Raw genomic sequence first — 22,284 nt, 5'->3', positions numbered from 1 at the left:
GGCTGTAAAATGGATTTGAAATGAGGTTGTAATATTTTAAAAACGCTGCATTGTTTTTGCACTCTGATGAGAGCAATTAGGCCCGAAATGTGTTGGACACTATGTTAAACAGTCGTGATGGGCCATTACAATGAAAGTTTACTAGGAGTTAAGCTTTCTAACTGCCTTACAATGCATTTCTGTTCATGAACAAGAACAGTCTACAGTTATATAATAATAATAATAATAATAATAATAATAAATTACATTTATATAGCGCTTTTCTCAGTGCTCAAAGATGCTTTACAAACACAGGATAAAACAATTTTAATAGAGATATATATAAAAGATAAAAATAGATGAGAAAAAGAAAAGAAATATAAAAAATGTGAGTCGTGAGACGAGAGGGAGGAAAGGGGGAGAGGGGAGGGGTAGAAGATTAGAGGTCAAAAGCAAGAGTGAAAAGGTGGGTTTTGAGGGCTTTTTTGAGTGTCAGAGTCTGTGTTTCAGAGTGTTGGCCTTTCGGATATATTTCTGTTTAGCATGACAGACAGCCTATAGCTCGAGAGGAGCGTGATCCCGCTGTTGACCTCCACTTCAACAGTGGAGAGTGGGAGGCTCAACCTGTCAGCACACAGGATCATGGTCTGGTTCACTGGGCCAAGTCAAGGATCACTCAGCCATTCACTCAACCAGCTTGAAGGCAGAAACCGCCATAGAGAGAGAGAGAGAGAGGAAAGAGAGAGAATAAAAGACTATAAAAAGACTAAAAAAAGCCTGAAAAGCAAGGAGAAGGAATGAGCCTGTGAAGAAAATAGTCAAAGAGAAAGAGAGAAAGGAAGCCGCTAAAAGAAAAGGGAAAGAAGAGAACATAGGTCAAGAGAGAGTGAGAAAGAAAAGAGAGGGTGAGCGGAAGGAAATGTCAGAGCCGGAGAGAGGAGAAAAATGGTAACAATGGCTAAAAATACCAGAAGCAGGCAGCGCTGGGCAGGGAAGGGCAGGGCAGAATAGGCCAGGACACGGGGCAACAGACTCTCAGCAAGCTCTTAGTGCTCTGGTTCCCTGTTTGGCTGCCTGTGATTGAGGAGGAATGCCATGCCCTTGACGGTGGCCTCCATACATACCATCACCTATTACTACCATGCAAACCCAGATAATCGCAGTTCCTGTTAGACATTCCTAGCATCAGTTCCAGCCGCTGTACTGGATGTGTACCCAGGTCAGCAGTGTTGACACTGAGTTTAGTTTGGTTCGGTAGTGGCATTTCATTTTAAATACAGAGACAGTTTTGGATGTGCATACTTGATCCATTACTACTGATGTATTTCCTTGTATGCATTGAGGGTCTGGTGGTGCTGGTTAGACTATGTAGAATATTATACATGTCTTGCTAAAATCTGTTTTTGTGTGCCTTGCTCTTCCTGATGTTTGTCCCATATCATTGTGTTCTATGGTTGATTATTGATCAGTTAGATCTAGTTAGGCTCATTCTCTGTACAGTCCTTTGAGACATGCTTGTGATAAAGGGCTATATAAATAAACAAATAAACAAACTTGAATCCTTGGTTTAATAACTACTGAAAACACTGCTACTGCTGCAGCTACAACAACAGTAACAACAGAGTTCGTCCGACTCTTCCCCTCTCTGATACTTAGTTGGTATGGAGAGCAACCTATTGTGAAAATGCTGTTTATTGATTAGAGAACACCGATCAAATCTCATCCAAAATCTTGAACAGTAAACATGGATGAGTGATTCGAGTGTTCACAACCCACTGAACCACAATGAGGCGGGGCTTGACAGGACTCACGTCACCCAGTCCAAAGGCTTCGGACCCGAGAGCCCCCCCTCCTCACGCTCCTCGCTTTACACAAACACAGAGCCGATTCTACAGCAACTATCCGGCCGCAATGACTGCAGCAGAACAGTGATAAGCTGATATGACTCACGGTGGGTTAAAAACACAGAAGCTAGCGGACCAATAAGCAGAGGATGAGAGGGTCCGCTGCAGGCATGACATCATGCCGCCGTCCACTCTGTAAATCCGTTGTTAGCAGAACAGTCTGATGGACTCAGCACTTTCCATTTTCCACTGACTGTGAGACTCTGTGTGTGTGTGTGTGTGTGTGTGTGTGTGTGTGTGTGTGTGTGTGTGTGTGTGTGTGTGTGTGTGTGTGTGTGTGTGATGGGACCTATAGCAATAACACCACCAGGTCTTCCAGGGACCTCCATTGCCCGCCTCAGCCATTTTGCTAGTTTTGGAGTGACAAAGCTGTATCCTGAGTAAAGACCATTTCAGAAAAGTCTAGACCTCTTTAGACTGTGTAAAGCATGTGGAGTTCATGCTGTGTTCTGTACCGCAAATATCTAACATTTTACAGTAATCTGCCCCACACAGTAACTGCTTGCCTGAGTCCTTCACTTTGTGCACATTACAGGAATGGCAGAAATTAAATGGCGGAAAAGCGATGGCAATCTAAATATGGCAGGGTCACCTTTTCACACATGAAATCCCATTGCCCTCTGAGGTGAAACGGCCGGGGCAGATGAGGTGGAAAATGGTGGGTTTTTAGCTGAATAAGGCCAGTGACAGGTTGCTCGGTGGAAGCCCTGTAATCACACGGCCATTAGCGGCCGCCTTCCCCTCAGTTAGCTCATCACGCTCTTAGCCAAAGACGGGCACTGGCTGAATATTAACAAGCTCTGAGGGAACAACGGCCACCAGAAAGCCATTAACTCCAGAGTTAAATCAAATGCAAGCGCCAGTGATTATTATAGCCGGGACACAGGTGCATAAATTAGGGAGTGTTTTAAGATATCAGATCGATCGTTTATCCCCGCAAAATGAAAATTAAGAATGAGATTTTCCAGGTCTTGTGATGAGCTCAGTTTTTTTTGGACATACACCTTCCATTCTTTTCTAATGAGATGTTCCTGTTTTCCCGGCTGCTTGTGTTCCTGATCGCACCCCTGGAAATATTTTTCCTGGCTGTTATCTGTCCTCTGCTGCAGCCTTCTTTCCTCTTTTAAAAATATCTCTCCCTTTCTCATGATATCCATATTCCTCCCCCCTCCCCCTTTTACCTCTCTCCCCCTATCTGTCTCTAGTCTGTGAAAGGATGAAGAGCCAAGCCTAGACTCTCACTGCCTTCATCTCTCCTCTCCTTCCTTCCTCTCCTTCTCTCCCTGCAGTCTAAACAGCCAATCATGCAGGTCTGGACTCCTTCCTGCTTCCTCCTCTCCCCACAGGTTCGTCCCCCTGGGAGAGGACAGGAGTGAAGGAGCGGGATAATGATAGGGGAGGAAGAAGATGAAGAGGAAGGGAGGGACGAGGGAAAGGCCTCGGGGCTGTGGAGGTGAGAGAGAGAGAGACAGGTGCGGGGGCGTAGCCGCGAAAGACGACGAGAGTTCTCCATCGCATAGTTTCTGGATGACTCTTTCTCTTCTTCCCTTCCTTCCTTCCTTTCCCTGAAGCCGCATGCTTCATTTCTTGGCTTTCTTGCCTTTATTTGTTCTCCTGGAACGGTGGTGACATTTATGTGTGTATGTGTGTGTGTGTGTGTTTTGTGAAGTATAAAATGCCATAACTAGCAGCTCATTAGCCCCATGTCATTGGGGTAATGGGAATCATCCATGGGCTAATGAGTAATGAGTGGGTGTGCAGTACTGATGTGACTCTGGCTGCCACAGCAATGCTAGAGAGAGGGGGTGGGCAACAGGGGCAGAGCAAAAGAGAGGGAGACAGAAAGAGGGAGAGAGATAGGAACAGACAGACAGAGAGTTGAGAGAGGGAGAGCGAGTAGGGATAAGGGAGACAAAGAAAGAAAAACACAGAGGGGACGAGGAGATTTAGGGCCAAAGAAAACAACGATGGCATGAGATAGAAAGGACAGTAAGAAGGACAAGAGAGAGAGGAGAGGGGAAGGACGGTTCACAGGTCTAGAGAGAGCGAAGTGGCTGGGGGTCACGGAGGTAACCAGCGTTTCTACGGCAACCGGCCTCATTAGAGAGCTGGCTTAATCACATCAGGCCTCGGCGGCAACTTTCAGCCAATCATGTGGCTCGGCGGTGAGAGGTCAGGGACCAACGTGGACAGTAATAAGTGCTGATTGGATTACAGAGCTGGCGAGACTGTTAAAGAGTGTCTGTCTGGCTAGACTCCGGTGGCAGACACACATGACTGACTGGATGACTAGCCAAATGCACCAAAACATAGGTGGAAGTCAGCCACGGACAGCCTTGCGAATTCAATAGCAACCAGGTATAACTGGTGTAACTTAAAGGAATAGAACAAGTTTTTGGAAGATTGGACCATTGGTCGATTTAACTGTTAAGTGATTAGAACATAGACACCAAAATCATCCATGTGTCCCCGGTAGATCATTTGCCCCAGTGCTTCATGCCAACACTTTAGCATGTTGAGTGATAGTAGGCAATAACTACCATTATCCAACATAACAGGACTGACCTTTTAGTAATATAAAGTCGTTAGTGGTTTTTAATATATGGCCTAAAGATGAATACATTTTTTTAATGAAATATGATTAACTCAATACAGCGTACGTAGCCAGGTTTATTCTTGGAACTACTTCAGGAGAGCATCACCACCACTTTCACTTCCTATGGAAACGGGGAAAATAGTCCTGAGTAGTTCAAAATAGCATGCTATCTTTTAATTTTCTAAGTAAATTTTACTCCATAGGATTGCCAGACTTGGCCGCATACTTACATTTACATTTAGCTTTAGAGCTGCTACATGTTCTAATTTTCTCACTTTTAAGATAATGCTAGTCGCCCTACTATCACTCGACATAGTGTATGCAAAAGTGTTAGCATGGAGCACCAGAGCAAACGATGTACCAGGGACTCATGGATGATTTTAATGTTTATGTTCTCATCAGTTAACGGGTAAGTTGACCAATGGGCCAATCTCCCAAAAGCTTGGTGTATTCCTTTAAGGCCATCGACAATTCAGCACAACACTCATCCCTATTCATGTACTCGTGTAACACTTCCCATTCAGTTGTAAAGTAACACGAGACCCGGCTGTTTTGTTCCCTTACCCCTTTGACTCCCTTCAGGTCTCCTTTCAGCAGGCTGTCCAGAGGAAAGGTGATGATGTTGTTCATGTTCTGAAACTGGAGGGGGGGTGAGGAGAGAGAGAGAGAGAGAGAGAGAGAGAGAGAGGGATAAGAGTTGAAAGGTTACATCAGAGGATTTAAATCTGCAGGAGACAGATACTCAGGGGTGACTGGATATGAAATCCCTTCTGTGCTCTGTGTATGTGTGTGTACATGCAGTATGTCTTTGTATGTGTGTGTACATGCAGTGTGTCTGTGTATGTGTGTGTACATGCAGTGTGTCTGTGTATGTGTGTGTACATGCAGTGTGTCCAACAGGAAAGGAGATAAAAGAGAAAAAGGAGCACTGAAGGAGCAGTATATAGGAAAAATATGGGACATCCTTGTAGTAGTGTACAACTAATTCGATATCATGGCTACCAGTCTCTCTTTTGCCCGTTGGAATATTTTAAAAAAGTTATAAATTGGTACTGTCTTACTGTCTGTTGACATGGCCAACATCATGAAAGGCTAACAAAAATTATATAACCAATCCTCTATGAGCAGTGGACGAGTCTTTACCCTGTTATTCTCATTTAGGCCTGTCTGTAAAGCAGTACGACTATTCAGAAAGGTGCTGTATAAATAATCCAGGAGGTAAGACTTTGATAAAGCCTCTGGAGATTATATCTTCACATCCAGGTCAGGTGTTGGTTCATATTCCTGTGGTTTAAAAGTCTTGAGACAACACTAACACGAGAATCTCAAGTGCCTAAGCTCTGGGTGAGCGACAGACCTTCTCACATGGTGGTGTCAGATTTTTCTAATAAAGCTTTGGGCTTTGAAACCTGGCTTTGACGGAGCGGGATCAGGCTAAATTAGATCCAGCAGATATTTGGTGTTGCAGTGGCACTTTGGCCGTCGCAATGGAAAAATGGAGCTACCCCTGAGGGCTTCAAGTTCCAGGTGGACTCGGTGTGTGTCTGTGTGTGTGTGTGTCTGTGTGTGTGTGCATGTGCGTGTGTGCGTGTGTGTGCGTGTGTGTGTGCATGCGTGTCAGAGAATACACACAGCGACTCAAGGGGATAGAGACAATTAGGGACAGGATGGAAATCTTTCTCTGCCCCTGTGGATTTTACCCCTCCCCACTCCACACACCCACCCACCCACCCACCCACCCACCAACCAACACACACACACTTAGCGTAGACTCACCAGGTTTTTGAAGAGTGCGGTGAGCTCCTTGGTGAAGACGGAGAACTTGAGGAAGGCAGATCCCAGGTCGGGATCATCTCTGTACACACAGTTCTCTCCAAACTTCTCCAGGGCCTGCGTGTACTGCTCCTCGTTCTCCACGTGGGCTGGAAAACACACACACACACACGGAAGTCAGCTTTGACAAGCACCAACTGGGAATTAAACCAAGGTCTCTCACTCTCTGATCGTTACAAGTCAAAAATCAATCAGTGGTCATGAATAATGAATGATAGCCTTTGAGTGCACAAAGATCCACTTTTCCGGCTCTCCAACGCTTCCTCTCCCTTTTTTCCTCATTCAGCATTGCCTGTGGGACTGAATAACATGCAGATAGATGAAAAAGAGAGCTGGGTAGCTGATGCTGCTGAGAAACTCCTGTGGAGAACCTTGTTATGGAAGCATATTCTCTCGCTCTTGTTAAACTAGTGCTGCTTCAGAGGAAGAAGTGGTCCTGTCCATTCATTTCCACCGTGTGCACACTGTGTTCTCAGGCTGACAGAAAATACTTTCACATTTAGCCTACTTTAATCACAAGTTTTGACTGTAATTTGTCAAGGCAATGATTTGATTTTCAAGTCTGCTCGTCCTCTTAAGAGACAAAAAACACAAGGGGGTGGCAGAATCTTTATTTTAATACTGTAATCTTTATTTTAATAACGATTCTGTTGAGAGATCACAGACGCACCCATAGGGAGAGAGAAACGCATGGGAGGACCAAGGAGGATGGAAGGAAAAGAAGGAAATAGCGAGCAAGAGATAGAGAGGAAGAGAAAGAGAAAAAGGTACAAACATATATCCAGTCCCCATGCAGCCAGGGGGAAACCCATAAACTGGCTGTGGCAGATGTCACACAGCGTGTCGAAACCCCACCTAATTTACCACGGGGTTAGGCAGAGGCGATTCCACTTAATACACTTCATGCTAGGCCTGGCAGCTGATAACAGCTAATGCCATCGGGACGGTGGTGGAGCGAGGGAGGGATGGAGACATGACTGAGCACCAGGGACTGTTACCATGACGACACCCACCCAGAAATGAAAGAAATGACAGAGAGGGGGGAGAGAAAGAGGGGAGAGGAGAGGAGAGAGAGAGGAGAGAGAGAGAGAGAGAGAGAGAGAGAGAGAGAGAGAGAGAGAGAGAGAGAGAGAGAGAGAGAGAGAGAGAGAGAGAGAGAGAGAGAGAGAGAGAGAGAGAGAGAGAGAGAGAGAGATATTTAGGAGGGGTGAGAAAAAATGTGAGGACATTCACTGTAAGACACCTGCTGCCACACAATGACTCAGCTTATTATCTACCACACACACACACACACACACACACAGATAAAGAGGAGCCAGAGACTTTGGTTCATAGATGGAGCGGGATAAGCTCATGTCTGGGCCCCAGAGATATCCATCATATTAAAAGGGGAAAGCTGAAAGCCACTGACTCACTACCTGTAGACCTCCTCACATCAGACAGATCTAATTTAAGCCACAAAATATGAACTGACGTAATGGGCGAGTTGGACGATAAGGCTCCTATGAGACTTAGTGCATAAGCGGCACTGTAACGGGGGTTGTGCAAAACCAACACGTCTTGAACAAAGTCTACTAGAGTACCCATGTAGATTTATTTTTTATGAAATATGAATAAAAACAATTGGAGAAAACAGCAACACTTTTTCAAACCAAGTCTAGTATCATCATATCAAAATGTTATATATATATTTTGGAAAAGAACCATATACCAGTTCATCCTTGAATATTTTTAAAATACACATGATCCTGTCTGTAAAGATCCTTTTAGCTAAATGCTAAAAAATTGTTTGAGGAGTAGGTATCACGTTTTTCCAACTGGTGTAATTTCAATTTATGATGAAATTATGATTAAATTAACTAGCATTTACATGAGATCCAAATATTACAGAGGTTCAACATGGCTGAGGGACATTTAAGGATACAAAAATAATGGTCTCTGCCACACAGCAACACAATACACAAAGCACACACACACACACACACACACATACACACACACACACTATCACACATCAAAATTAAACAGCTTCAAGTCCAAAGAAGCGAAAGATGTGTCATACAGGGATACAAGTGAGTTCAAGCCATTGTGTGTGTGTGTGTGTGTGTGTGTGTGTGTGTGTGTGTGTCAGACTCGCACCCCTACCACACACCCTGAACCTACTGTTTACACATCGGCCCCAGCTGCTTTGTTGTGGCTCTGCCAGGGCGGCGAGCCAACAGGGCGGGTGCCTGCTGCTGCTTTTGAAGTGGCACATGAAGAGCTCCGAGCGCTGCCGTTCACCCTCGACAGACAGCGTAAAACCCCCCGCGGCCTGGTGAGCGTGTACACATGCGTATTGGTTGTAACATGACCTAAGCACAACACACATGCCTGGAGAGGCCTGGGTTGTCACACTACAACAGCCCAGAGAGAACACCTTGAGCCTCAAAAAAAGACACTGTGCGATACGTTGGGCGAGTTTATGAGCAACGTGGCAGGGTAACGTTCCTGGAGACTAGAGTTGTTCCGATACCGATACCAGTATCGGAAGTGCTGGATCGGGTATCGGCGAGTACGCGAGTCTATGCACCGATCCGATATCACGGAATTTATTAGCCCTGAAAAAACCCGGAAATCTATACTTATATACTAAATTTATACTGTTACTGTACTATTTAAAATTTTAAATGTCTTTTATTTTACTAAATTGTGGCTGCACTTTAACAGTTTTTTAAAGAAATTGTTATTTATTCCTAGATTTATTTATTTATGTTCTTTTTCAGTTATGACTGACTGTCAAACTAGATAATAAAGTTCTTGGCATTCATTCTCTGTATGTATTTGTTCATGTTTTACAAAGGGTTTAACCTGAGCCAGGCCATACAACAATGATGGCAATTATATCACATCCATACAGGGTTAGTAGTATACAGCTGTTAAAAAAATAATAATAATATATATATATTTTTTAACGCATCGGATCAATACTCTGTATCGGCCGATACACAAGTTCAGGTATCGGAATCGGTATCGGGAAGGAAAAAATGGCATCGGAACATCTCTACTGGAGACAAGAGGAGAAGTGAGACACAAGGGAAATGTTTACTGTCTCCTTAATCCCCCACAAGAGTTGATTTGCATTGACATTTGGTGACCGAGGGGCCGTGACGTACAGTACTGTATACAGTGTAAACAATAGACTGGTGACCTTTCAGTTTATTGGACAGTTTCTCTAATCACTAGGCGACACTTCCTCCTTTCTCTCTCACCCTGTGACTCTCACTGTAGCTTGACAGGACCTTGAAGGTACCAAACAGCATGAATGAGTTCTATTCCAAAACGCTATTTATCCATTGGAGGAAAATAATGGTAACCTGAAGCGCATCACTCAATGTGTCTTACAAATGAAGGATGCATTCTACAAAGGTGTAATCAATTTGTCAACAAGTTGCCTACTACGCTTCAAAAAATTTGCTTTCATTTTGTGCTGTCAATCATTCTGTAAGAGTGTCACTTTATTCAGATGGGGGATATTTCATTTTGGAACTAAACTCTTTTAATTTTTCACATCTATGGCTCATGGCTATTAAGTGGTGTCAAGTTTCATCACTTCAAACCTAGGCTGACAAAATAAAATTTAATTCCGGGTTTGAAAAGAGTGTGGCAAGTAAGTAGTAGCATGATAGCTGTGTGTGTGTGTGTGTGTGTTTTGGAAGGAGACTGAGAAGGATTCCTGTTGCTTGACCTCAGGAAGCGATGGCCTTGTGTTCACTGGAATTCAGTAGAAAGGAGAGAAGCAATGACGCGCGTGAACACACACACACACACACACACACACACACACACACACACACACACACACACACACTTTGACAACAAACACAAGTGGCCTGAAAATGCCCAGTCGTGTACCTAGTTGTTGCACACAAACAAACACACACACACACACACACACACACACACACATCTTCAGACAAACATATTGTACAGCTTCCAGGCCCCTGCTCCTGAGGATTATCTAACATCCCAAAGGCTTGTTTTTCTAGCTTCTTCCATCTCTCTCTCTCTCTCACACACACACAAACACACACACACACACACACACACTAGATACACACAGGGTTTAATCACCAGATAGCAGGCCGGCCTCTGCTTCCTCTCTTGGTCTCTCCCACACTCTCTCCCTTCCACAGGGCTCCATCAGGCCTGTTTGGCTGAAGGTCCAATGGTCACAAACTCAACATGCGGCCGACCTCAATTCTGTATTTCTCTATGGACTCTGTAAAAATACCGCTGCACTTCATGTCCATTTAACAATAGCAATAGCCGCAGGAGGGTAGTAAACTTTTACTCAGAGAAGTGAGAGAGAGTCCAAGAAAGAACTGAAGGCAGTGTGAGAAAGACAAGACAAAGATAAAAAGAGGACATCATTAAGCGCGGCGCATGTATGAATTAGATTAGTCTGAGGTGAGGCTCTGCACCCGCCTTCCTCTCCTCCATTTTCATTACACCCTCTTTCTGCATCTTCTCTGGTTCCTCCTTTCATTTCAGTACGTCTCTCTCCTCAGGTCTCTTACTCTGTGCATCCACACACATCCGTCCAGCGTAATTACATTAGCGCTTGTGGGAGACTCATTCTCTTGGTTACCTGGCAGCAACGAGAGAGAGAGAGAGAGAGAGAGAGAGACACAGAGAGACAGAGAGACAGAGAGACAGAGAGAGAGAAAGTAGCTCTGCCTGTACACTACCAGTCAAAAGTTTGGACACACCCGACTGAATGTACTATGCTATTTTATTTTGATCTAAAGGCTTAAGCTTAAATGTTGAGTTTTTTAGACAAATATAAATAGTGAAGTTGATGCCTAATGTATAAATTTTGTTCCAAAGCCTTTGCCTTTCCATCAAAGCAAGGGGTGGCTACTTTAAAGAATCTAAAATATAAGATAGTTTTGATTTGTTTAACACTTTCTTCATCACTGCATAATACAATTTGCGTTATTCCATAGTTTCGATGTCTTTACTATTATTCTAAAATGTGAAAAATAGTAACAATAAAGAAAAATGTGTATCCAAACTACTTGACTTGTAGTGTACATGTGCGTGTGTTTGTGTGTACCAGCAACACAGAGCAGGGAGGGAGGACAACAGCAGCTCAGATAGATTCAATGTTCTCTGGAGGCAACGTGGGCCGAGTTGCTGCATTATTCAGCCGTGCTCCCCACTCCTTGCCTACCTATGGCTACAACTCCTGGAACAGAGCGTTCTCTCGTCGGCTCTCTGGACTTTTTTTTTTTTAGGCTGGCCTGTCCTAGCTGCTCTACCGGCTCCAGCTTCAGAAGACGTCAGCGGGGTTTGAGATGCTGCTGGATTATTCATCAAAACCCACAACCTGACAGGCTGACAGGTCCCTACAGCAACACTGGGGCAAGACAAGGGATCTCTTCGCTCATTTCTAGCTCTTTCCCCATCACTTCCTCTTTCCCGTCTTTCTCTCCCCTCCAATCTCCCTCTCTTCCCAGTTCTTTCCATTACCATTCCCCATTTCACAGCCCAAAAATATCCATGCGGGGTTGGGGCTCATCAGCCAGTCATACCAGTAAGGTGTTCTCTGAGAGTATTATGGCAATCAGCACCCTGTGGTGTGTGTGTGTGTGTGTGTGTGTGTGTGTGTGTGTGTGTGTGTGTGTGTGTGTGTGTGTGTGTGTGTGTGTGTGTGTCATTATTCAGGCTTTTCCAAGCAGCAGCTCTGGGGAAGACTGAGAAACGCCGGTACTTTCCCTCTCTCTGTCTCTCTCTCTCTAACACACAGACAGCAGAGATTTGTTTTTAGATACTGTAGCACGATTGCCTCCCTAAGTGTCAGCATCTCTCCAGTTCATGTATGTTGTCACTTACCTTCTGCAATCTAATTTAGTTGTATTTTGCTTGCCAATTTGGTTTGTTTGTTTTGTTCTATATAAACCCCTTGGGGTTTTTAAATCTCACCTGCGCACATTTGTATGTTTCCCTGTTTTTCTGTGTTTTTCCACCAAGCTTTATCACTTCAGTTCTGTGTTTTATCACATGAAGAAAAAGAAACCAGAGCTCCTCTATCTATGAAAAATCTTAAAATCCCTCGAACAGACAGCAGTCAGCAGCCCAGCTAAAACTGTCTGAGATAAAAGATGGAATACCTGCCTTGACATCCAGTGAATCATATCAATGATTTTCCATTACTAATAATGTGCTCATTGACAAGTTTCTGGGGAACATGATGAACAGAACTGGAGAAAACCTTTCCACCCCCAATTTTATGCTATTGCCGTTTGGCTGATTGACTGGCTGGCTGGCTGCCCACATGTCTAGCTGCTTTGTTTCCTCCTCTCTGCCTTCTGAACTCCGAATAGATGGCAGGTTGTGTGTCTGTCTGGTTGGTAACCGATCAAATGACTTTCTTTCTGTCTGTCCATCACTGTCACCATAAATCAACTCTTACTGTCTGTAGGCTGGCAGGAGGCAAAACCAGACTGGATTATCGCTAGTAAAAGAAAGAAAAGTTCTATTACTAAACACTTTCCATTTTGGGAAAATTAAAGTGTTATCTCTTTGTCACCCAAGGAATTGCCCGTTATCGAAAAAGCACCATAAGTTATTGAGAAATGTATGCTTCCTCATTTTGAAACTCTTTAAATATTAAAACCCAAATTAGTTTAGTCATTCTGTCACAATAAATAGCTCTCTGTGCAATCAAAGATCTTTCATCTCTACTCAAACATGGAAGTTTTCATATTAGCCCATAACTGTAGAGTTGAGTAATGTGTAATGCTCTGCTCTGTTGTTTTCATCTATGCTACAGTTGATATCTTTGTAAGCCAATGGTTCCCTAAGTAGGTCTCTCTCTCTCTCTCTCTCTCTCTCTCTGTCTCAGTGACATTGTCCATGTCACAGCACAGGGTCGATACAGACACACCACAGAGGGCTTAGAGGAGCCGGCCTGCTTGTATTCAAAACAGATCAGAGTCTGGACAGCTTTTCCTAAATGACTGCAGATAAGAAAAGGTGACCTCAATTGAAGTCAGCTTCCCTCACCAAAACTGTAAATGAAAGACCAGGAGAAGCCTTCATAGTGCCATCTCACACTGTTTCTCCTGTAAACACAGATAGAAATCTGGATGAGCTTCACTTGGGAGTGACATGTCTTGCTTTTCTTCCTCCCACTTGATCTAGATAAGGAAGTTTGTCCATTATGAAAACACTTTCCAACTGCCTGAGACACCTGCAGCTCCCAAACAGGTGCAGCCTGCAATACTAACCACATAAATTCAAATGAAGGTACTTTAATCAACAATGTGGGCATTTATGTTGACAGATGAACAGCGAGAGAAAATTCTACACAGTTGCATGCTTGAATATACACAGGTAATTTTTTTTTCCACACACGCACGCACACACAGTATCTGCCTGTCTTGTTTTGAAATGAAACCATGCAGAGGCTCTGGATCTGGCAACCAAGGAGAGGCAAGAGGTATTTGTCAATGCTTTGTAACTGTGTTCGAAGCGAGAAGAGTTTGACTACACACACACACACACACACACACACACACAGAGGCTGTGCTGCCCTTCCCCAGCTGTTTCTTTGGGGGTCTGGATCAGACAGCTGTCCCTCTAGTCTGAACAGAGCCTGTACTGTTCCCAGAAAAGACATGCTCAGCACATTGTTTAGAGGTCTCTCTCTCTCTCTCTCTCTGGCTTGCCCTCTCGCCCGCTCTCTCTCAGCAGGGTGCTGTCATGCAGGCCAAACAAAAGACGCTGGAAACACCCTACACTGTCACAGTCAACCAGTGAGCACACACACAAACACACAGGAATACAGTGACAAAAATCCACCCTCAGTCCCCTCAAAGGCAGTGGCATAAAGAGGTAGAGCTTTATCATAAAAATAAGCTAAAAAAACAACAAACAAATCTGTGTCCCACAATCAGAGTGAATCCTGCTGACTAGAGAGACGTTAGGACGGAGAGGACTCACCCAGGCCTGATGTGTAGATGGCCTTCACAGATTTCTTCATCTTGTACAAAACACTGCGGTCCACATCCAGAGCCTGCATAGACAAATACAGGGAGAGAAACACAGAGGAAGAAGAGGGAGAGAGAGAGGAGAAGCAGAGGAGACAAAGAAGAGGAAGAGGAGTTCATTTAGTTACTTGTTGTGACTCAAATCAGTGTTGATTAGCCTACTTATATATTGTAAGACAGTCGCTTGAGGTCATTTTGGAGAGGTTGAGTCATTGTTTTGCCTGCATTATTAGGCCATTATTCTGTCTGACCCGAGATATAGAGCGCTCTACTTTCTCTGGTGAGCATCTTATGGCACTATAAAACCAGGTGTAATCACGTATGTATGACTGCATGCGGTGGGTGCAGTTAGTGCGAGGTGTGTGTGTGTATGTGTGTGTGTGTGTGTGTTTCAATGCTATCTCCACTCTGTCTGCAAGTAATGAATTATTCAAGGCAAAGCTAAGAATAGACATAAGCTCCCTAGTCAGTCAGTGAGTACAGAAGGACGTGTCAGTGTGTGTGTGTGTGTGTGTGTGTGTGTGTGTGTGTGTGTGTGCACGATTTCAGTGTATGTGTGTTGCTTGATATAACAGATTGCAGGACAAGAGCGGTGAGCATCTGAGCCCCAAATGAAGGACAATTTTACCAAGATGTATACACACACTTGCACATACACACACAAACCTATGAATAACCATACGCACACACACACACACACACACACACACAGTCATTTAGCCCAGACTCACACACTAACTAGGACATACAGTGGGAGTCCAGCTGAGACAATGCACCACTGTATCAGTGATGAGTGAGGGAATCTCTCGGAGGTTGGTGGGGGATTTTGGGAAATTAGTTTTTGGGACTTTACTAAGTAGGTCCGCCCAACCGGGCCAAAGCCGGCGCCACTCTCCCTGCCCCGCTTCCCCATCTGACTGACTAACACATATCAGATCCCCTGGACCCTCTGAAAACAAAACACACAATGACTCCCATTCAGTTGCAAAACGCACACACACATACACTATCCCTTGCCACACCAGTAGCTGTGATGACAGAAAACATATTAAAACCATAAATCGGCGCTATATTAATATCCAAGCTATGAGCGGTTTCCCATTGTAGAATGTAAGAACCACTCAGCACTCTGTTCTCCCTAGGGTCGTATTTCACACACAGAAAGGAGTGGGAGAGAGAGAGAGAGAGAGAGGACCGAAGTGACTTTGGAAGAAAAATAAGATAATTTACATGTCACTGGGAGGGGGACAGACAGTGATACAATAAGAGAAAGAAAAAGACACAGACAGAAAGAGAAAGACAAGCACGCTGACAATGTGCTTATTCACTCCTCTATCAGCGTTGGCTGGGTGTTGACAGGGCCACCTATGAAGTGTGGAGCAGGAGATCCAGTCAGCCTATTGGGGTATACAGTTACTCTGCACTGACTCAGTGGAGATGAAAGATAACGGGGAAAAGTCAAATTAAGAAGCCCTATGAAAGACTTGTCTGAGGAGCTTATGGACTGTAACAGGCCAAAATTCACTTTGGGACATATAGTAAAATGTATCCAGCAGTGTATGCATGGAGCACATTACTGCTACATCTTTCACACCTGTAACAAGGATCATCAAAATGCTAAAACAATAATTAGCGATGAATCACACAGACTTTAATCACCCAGCTCGTCTGAGAACACCTGCTCTTTTAAAGAATCAGCAGTTGAGGTCAGATGTGAGCATCATTATCACCATGGCTAACACCTTCACCTTCAATGGTCCAATTTTGTGAGACCACATTCACTTCAATTTTCAAGTTTAGTTCAGTTCCTTTGCACATTGGTAACAGCTAGAAGTGAAGGGATACAAATGTGATAATACACAGAAAGAAGAAATACAAATGACTAATTTGTGCAGCTGAGATAAAAAAATGAGGAACTTATAAAAAACATATTCACCTCAAAACAAATTAATGAAACAAGTAGGAAAAAATAAAAACCCTGCAGTATCACTCTTCACACTCTTACGCCCACACCTTTCTGTAACAGTGATTGTTGCATAAAAGTTTAAAGGATTTCTGTTTTTAAATAGCCTACTGAGCAATGAACATTACTGTAACAACCTTTTATTTCTGAAATGGATACCAATTATCATCCAAAGTGTTTGCCAAGCAACTGTGTATAGCCTACGTATTGAAAGTAGCCAACTAGAGGCTCCTTGTTCCTCTGTGTAAATGTAGGCCTTACAGCGCTGTGGTTGTAGTTTCATGAACTCCTGTTAAATGACTCATCTGTTACACATGCCATTATCTCATTAGCTCTGTCTGGCTGAAACAGACTCTCCAACTATAGCTCAGACCCCACACAGGCAGACAACTTCTCTACAAACACCAGCTACGATACATACAGTAGGTATTTTTAAAAACACACGCATACGCACAAAGACAGAGAAACATGCCGCTGCAATGCAGAGCGCTCTCCCCCCTCCATATCACCAAACCAACCCAACCACACAAACGCTTTTAAAGAGGTAACCTGAGATGACCACTGGATGTGTTTTCTTAGCAGTGCTGATAGCACCTTGGGCTCTGCTCTGTACATTAAACCTACTCTGAGCTCCTTTGGGCGGCAGGGGAACCAGAAAGTACTTAGAGCTAAAGCCACAAAAGCATTTTTGCTGATATCAGGGCTTCTGTGAGCGTGTGCAGGGACCAAGTGGGAGGATTTCTTTAGTCTTCACACTAGGGATGTAACGGTATACCCACTACAATGGAGGGTTACCTATGCATTAAATATTTTTATGTAAATGTTACAATGCTAATGCATGAGAATTTCAGTTAAATACACACAGACACACACACACACACACAGGCACGCACAAACATTTTAGTTCAATAAAGCAATATTTTTCTTCAAAGCAAAATACTGTTTTGTTTGTTTTTTTGATGGGCCATAGTACATTTAATTAAAAGGGGGAAAAAATTAATACCGTGGTATTTTGGTAGATACCGTACCGTACTGTGAAATTTCATACCATTACATCCCTAATCTGGACAAATATGCTACTAGTGAAATCACCCACTTTGTTTGCAGTCATGTATTACACAGCACTTTTGGATTTTGTTACTTGGCTTTTCTTAATCCATGTACTGGCTTCTTATAGCCTACTATGGCAAGATTACTGTATTTAAAAATGCCTGATGTCCTTTTACCTCAAAATCAGACAATGTGTGTGGATCCAGAAACCTCAAGAAAACTAGCCATTTTGACCATCTGACACAAAAAAAAAATCAAATTCAGAGCAGATGTGTCAAGGTGTTTGACAAGCAACTTGATGCTTCTAGTGCACTTTAGGGCATTTGACGATTTGTGCATTTGAAAATCTCTGCCTTGATGATCGTTCCACAGATGATGCCTTCAGAGTATGATATGGTTGTACCTGCTGCTTCAAAGTAAGATTATGACACTTCCTTGTCTAATCTCTGTCAGAACTGTATCATTCTTTTGCTTCAGGATTGTAGCAAAGAATTTCAAACATGGTTGTGTAAAATGTACTTAAAAATGTCAGCTAACATTAGTAATTCATTCATTAATTGATGCTGTGAGTGTCTTTGGACATGGAGGATGTGAAACAGCAACTGAAGTCAGAGCCTGTAATGGTGTTAAACAGTAGGGACGCATTATATCGTCATAATAATTAACTAGTTTTCAAAGCTCTTGACATCGAGAATTGCAAAATTGCTTCTTGAAATGTTTGACCCGATACACAAAAAATAAATATGACTTTTTGGACTATGTTTTCAAAAGCGAGTGGCATCACTTTGATACCCAGAGAAGTCAGTAATGATGGTTGACTGTGCATAGATGCATACTGGTGTATGCATGCTAAAAATGTATATGTTCCATTCAAGTGAATTATTACTGTAGGAAACAAAAAAGGCGGCAAAAGAGAAGCAGAGCGTTCTGACCAACTCTCACTGTGTTGCTGGGAGTTTCTTTCCAGCCTAGCGCAGCTGGGCTCTCTGGCAATAGTATGATTGTTTTCCAGGAGCAAGACAAGCCAAATGGACAAGAGATTTATAGCAATCTGTTCACTTTGTGACTAAAGCTTTTGGTGCATATGCTGCATAAACACAGTCAGATGGCAGCTAGGTATACTGCACTGGTGTAACTGCTGTGATGTTGGTAACACTTTGTCAACACCTGCTACACTGCAACGCTTCTTTATTCAGTATAATGAAACTGAATGATTGCTATAAGGTTTACATTCAAATAATCTTGCTTTTAATTTAAACCTTATATCATCATAGCAGCAGCAGGCTTGTAACCCGAGAGTAATCAGTTCCAATTCCCCAACCAGGTTTTGGAAATCCAGATAAGGAAAGTGAATCTCTCCTTCCTTAGCAAATGCCAATGAGATGCCGTTGCAAAAACACTTAACCCCCAGTTGCTCCAGTGCAGCAGCTCAGTGTGTGCTCAGTCAAATTTTGCTGGAGAGTGAAGGCGACATAAAAAAAAAAAATCAATGTCATTCACATCCATGAAATGTAAACTGTCCCAACTCTAACAGCTAAACCTTATTGTTGTTACCGTGACTACAGTGCTATGCTGGCTAATTGGCAGATCTATGCCCCGTGGTTGACCTCCACATTATATCAGTAATCAGCTTCTGAATCAGTTTGACCAGACTGGACATGCACACATTGACATGGACATCACAGGTCCCATCGATCCAAGGTCCATCTCTCTCTTTCTCTCACTCACACACACTCACACACACACACACACACACACACACACACACACACAGCCAGTATCACGCTTCAGTAGGTCCTTTCAATCTGTAGAGAGTGCTCTGTCAGGGAAAGGGGCGAGACAAGTGGGGGACAGACGGGGGGTAATAAACCAAGCCCAGCTGAACACAACAAACACACTGCCCTAAATCATTCTCACTCTCACACGTACACACACACACAAGCATGCACGCACACACACACACTCTTCAATCACTTTCACACATTTCCACTCCAACACACTCTCTGAGGCATTCTGGGGTTGAGCGAGTGACTCTTCACCAAGCACCAGGCCATCCTTTGTGCGAGCCCTCTTGTTTGAAGCACGGGCCGCTCTAAAATTAGACACTTTTAACCCAAAAACTATTCACAGTAAGAGGGGAATTCCACTGCCCGTAGCGTTTCAACAGTGTAGGATCAGAGCTGAATACTCGCAGAATAGGCTGGCCTGCTTCACAAGCATACTTCATATGACATTACTGCGACGTCAGCATTTTTCTCTCCTGATAGCAGCCCCCCCCCCCCCCCGCCCCCCGCCCCCCCCAATCTCCCCTCTGCCTCTGCTGCTGACCATGCCTACAAGAAGGAACTGAACTGAATTGCATTAATCCATGTCTTAATGCATGACATCATCATCATCATGATTACAATCAGGTACCATCTGCTGCGAGACTATCAAAACACCGCTGGGTCACTGGGGTCGTTTCCACGGTGATCCAGTCACTCACTGTTGTGCATTTCGTGAATTACAGAGAAAAGTGTCTCAGGTTACTGATCTGATCTGTAATCACACACAGATCAGATACTACAGATCTAATGTAAGTGTAGTGCCAGGCAGACAGAGGAAGAGAGAGAAAGACAGGACTGTATGACTAATGAATGAAGAGTGCTAAGCTACTTCACAGTATGAATTTAAGCTCAGTGGCAAGTTGGTGATTTGCCATCCTGAATGACAATGTGAGACCATTTCGAGCAGACATGAGTCCAGAGACAAATATGTAAAGTGTATAAAATTCAGGTGTTCCAAAAATACAAAGATAAAATAATATAAGAAGGAAGTAAATCCCGAAGAGCCATTTCCCTTTCTCTGGCTTCACAACCACTTCCTGCTGGCCTAGCAGTTACTACAACCACCTTTGGAAAAAAAACACCAGCCCAAGCAGCCAACAGCCCCAAAATGGGCAGATGACTATAAAGTAGGTTCAACTGCTAGCTATTTTGACTGTGGTCTTATGAGGCAAAGCTTAGCTAGACAAGCACAAAATTTGGCTACATGGACCCAAACCAGAGCTAATAACTCCAGCGTGTTTGGCCCTGCATTTGCCAAGGTCTACAAAACCAAAACAAGGAGGGGAAATTAGCAAAAGTTTTCATAACACAGCCAATGTCCACTTTCTGAGTGGTTCAGGGCACATTTTAAAGTCCCTTTATTACTCTATGGGAGAAGAATGTAAATGAAAGTCTGGATACCAAGCAAGGTAGTGCAGTTTGTTTTGAATAGGTTTTCTATAAAAGTGAATTGTATTTTTAGACTGTGCCGGCATCACGCTGACTACATGAGGTTTAGTCACCGAAAAGACTGTGAAGTGACTAAAAGCCTAAAAGTCTCACTTTTCTGTCACCTGTCGTATGCAAGGCTATAGCAATGTACAGTAGGTGGGATTGAAGTAAAAGTCTGACAGGGAGAGACAAGGGGGAGTGTGTGAGGAAAGTGTGTGTGTGTGTGTGTGTGTGGGGGGGGGGGGGGTCCTAATGAATGTTGAGTGGTATAAATTACATCTCAATGTTAAATGGGTGATTTTCGATCCCTGAAATAAAATTACAATCAAGTCTAAATGGCAATGACGCACTCGGGTCTTAAGACAAATATGGAAGCTAATGTGTATAGACAGAAAGAGTGAGTTCACACCAAGACAGAGGGACAGGGAAAAGTGAGAGAGGCCAACCAGCCGGCCTATAGTAACGTGGCACTCTTCACCTCTTTCTCCGCAGTCGGAAGAAGAAAGGCATTCCAGGACGATTGCATGTTGGAGTGACTGACAGACAAGACAGAGACCCTGCCCCATTGTTCCTGTCGTCTAACTATCTGCTGATGACAGCATGTCTGTTCGCCAAGACGTTGTGCTGCTTCACCTCTGAGGCACACACACACACACACACACACACACACACACACACATACATAAACACACACGTATTCAGTTCAAAACAAATAGATGGGGTCGGCGCTTTTTAATCCAAGCCATCCTCCCTCCGTCTGCAGCATTACTACAACCAAAACCGCACACTTCTTTAAACCTGAGACACACACATATACACACACACACAGACCCAGACACACACACACACACACATACACACACACACACACACAGACACGTCTGGTTCCTGTCTGCTGTCGCTTCATAGCATGTCTTTCAACCCCGTCTAACCCCTTAAGCCCTCCCCCTGCGAGAGTCATACGAGGAAACAGTCTGCCACATACGGTGGAAATCGGCCAATAAGGAGGAGGTAGTCTGGGATATAATTATCCAATTTAATTGGTTCGTGTGTGGGTGTTTGTGATGGTGGCGGGGTGTACTAATCCATGTTTTATTGAGGTACCAGATGTTATATGGTTAAAAAACAAACTTCACTCTTCAATGAGAACTGCTGAAGACTTACAAGAGTCTGGCTCTTTTTCCACCAGTGGGTCTATAACTCATTCATATGCACACACACACACACACACACACACACACACACACACACACACACAAACAGCCCTGGTGTTGATGTGAAAGTCAAGGGAAAGACTTGATATCACAATGATCTTATTCATTTCACCGCTGTGGTGTGGTCAGCCCACATTGTTTGGAGAAGTAGTAAAAACCTCTTACTGTCTTAAACTGGCACTGTGGCTCAGGGAGAAAGATGTAATCTATTTTCCTGTTTGATCCATTTCAGATCATAAAACGACCACTAGCAGTGGCACATCCACAATATCCTTCCTACAAAGACTCCACAACATTATAGATGAGGTGTTATATTTTCATGAAAAGCCATATGACATCTGAGAAAAGGTGGTTATCAGGTCTGAGCAGCAGCAGTATATAATGATATGAGCGGTGATGTGTAAATGGAACCAGTCCCTCATATGAAGATTTAGCTGTAATGGTTCAGTCCA

The 22,284-nt window shown here is 43.6% G+C and overlaps 1 protein-coding gene across 1 annotated transcript in view; it reads right to left on the bottom strand.

Moving 5' to 3' along the window:
• The window catches only part of asap2a (ArfGAP with SH3 domain, ankyrin repeat and PH domain 2a), a 56,663-nt gene that overhangs the window by 23,090 nt on the left and 11,289 nt on the right, over window positions 1-22,284 (bottom strand). The window contains exons 2-4 of the mRNA XM_071543723.1: window positions 14,302-14,374; window positions 6,256-6,401; window positions 5,044-5,118 (exon numbers count right to left, since the gene is read on the bottom strand). Coding sequence (XP_071399824.1) covers window positions 5,044-5,118; window positions 6,256-6,401; window positions 14,302-14,374 — 294 coding nt within the window. The remainder of the gene's footprint in view (window positions 1-5,043; window positions 5,119-6,255; window positions 6,402-14,301; window positions 14,375-22,284) is intronic.

The sequence above is a fragment of the Centroberyx affinis genome, unplaced genomic scaffold, assembly GCF_046629955.1.
Source record: "Centroberyx affinis isolate AG114_WGS23_722 - 3 ecotype Tasmania unplaced genomic scaffold, CSIRO-AGI_Caff_v1 ptg004369l_1, whole genome shotgun sequence".
Taxonomy (NCBI): Eukaryota; Metazoa; Chordata; class Actinopteri; order Beryciformes; family Berycidae; genus Centroberyx; species Centroberyx affinis.
Note: the sequence above shows the minus strand (reverse complement) of the source record. Positions and strands in the feature narration are given on the sequence as shown.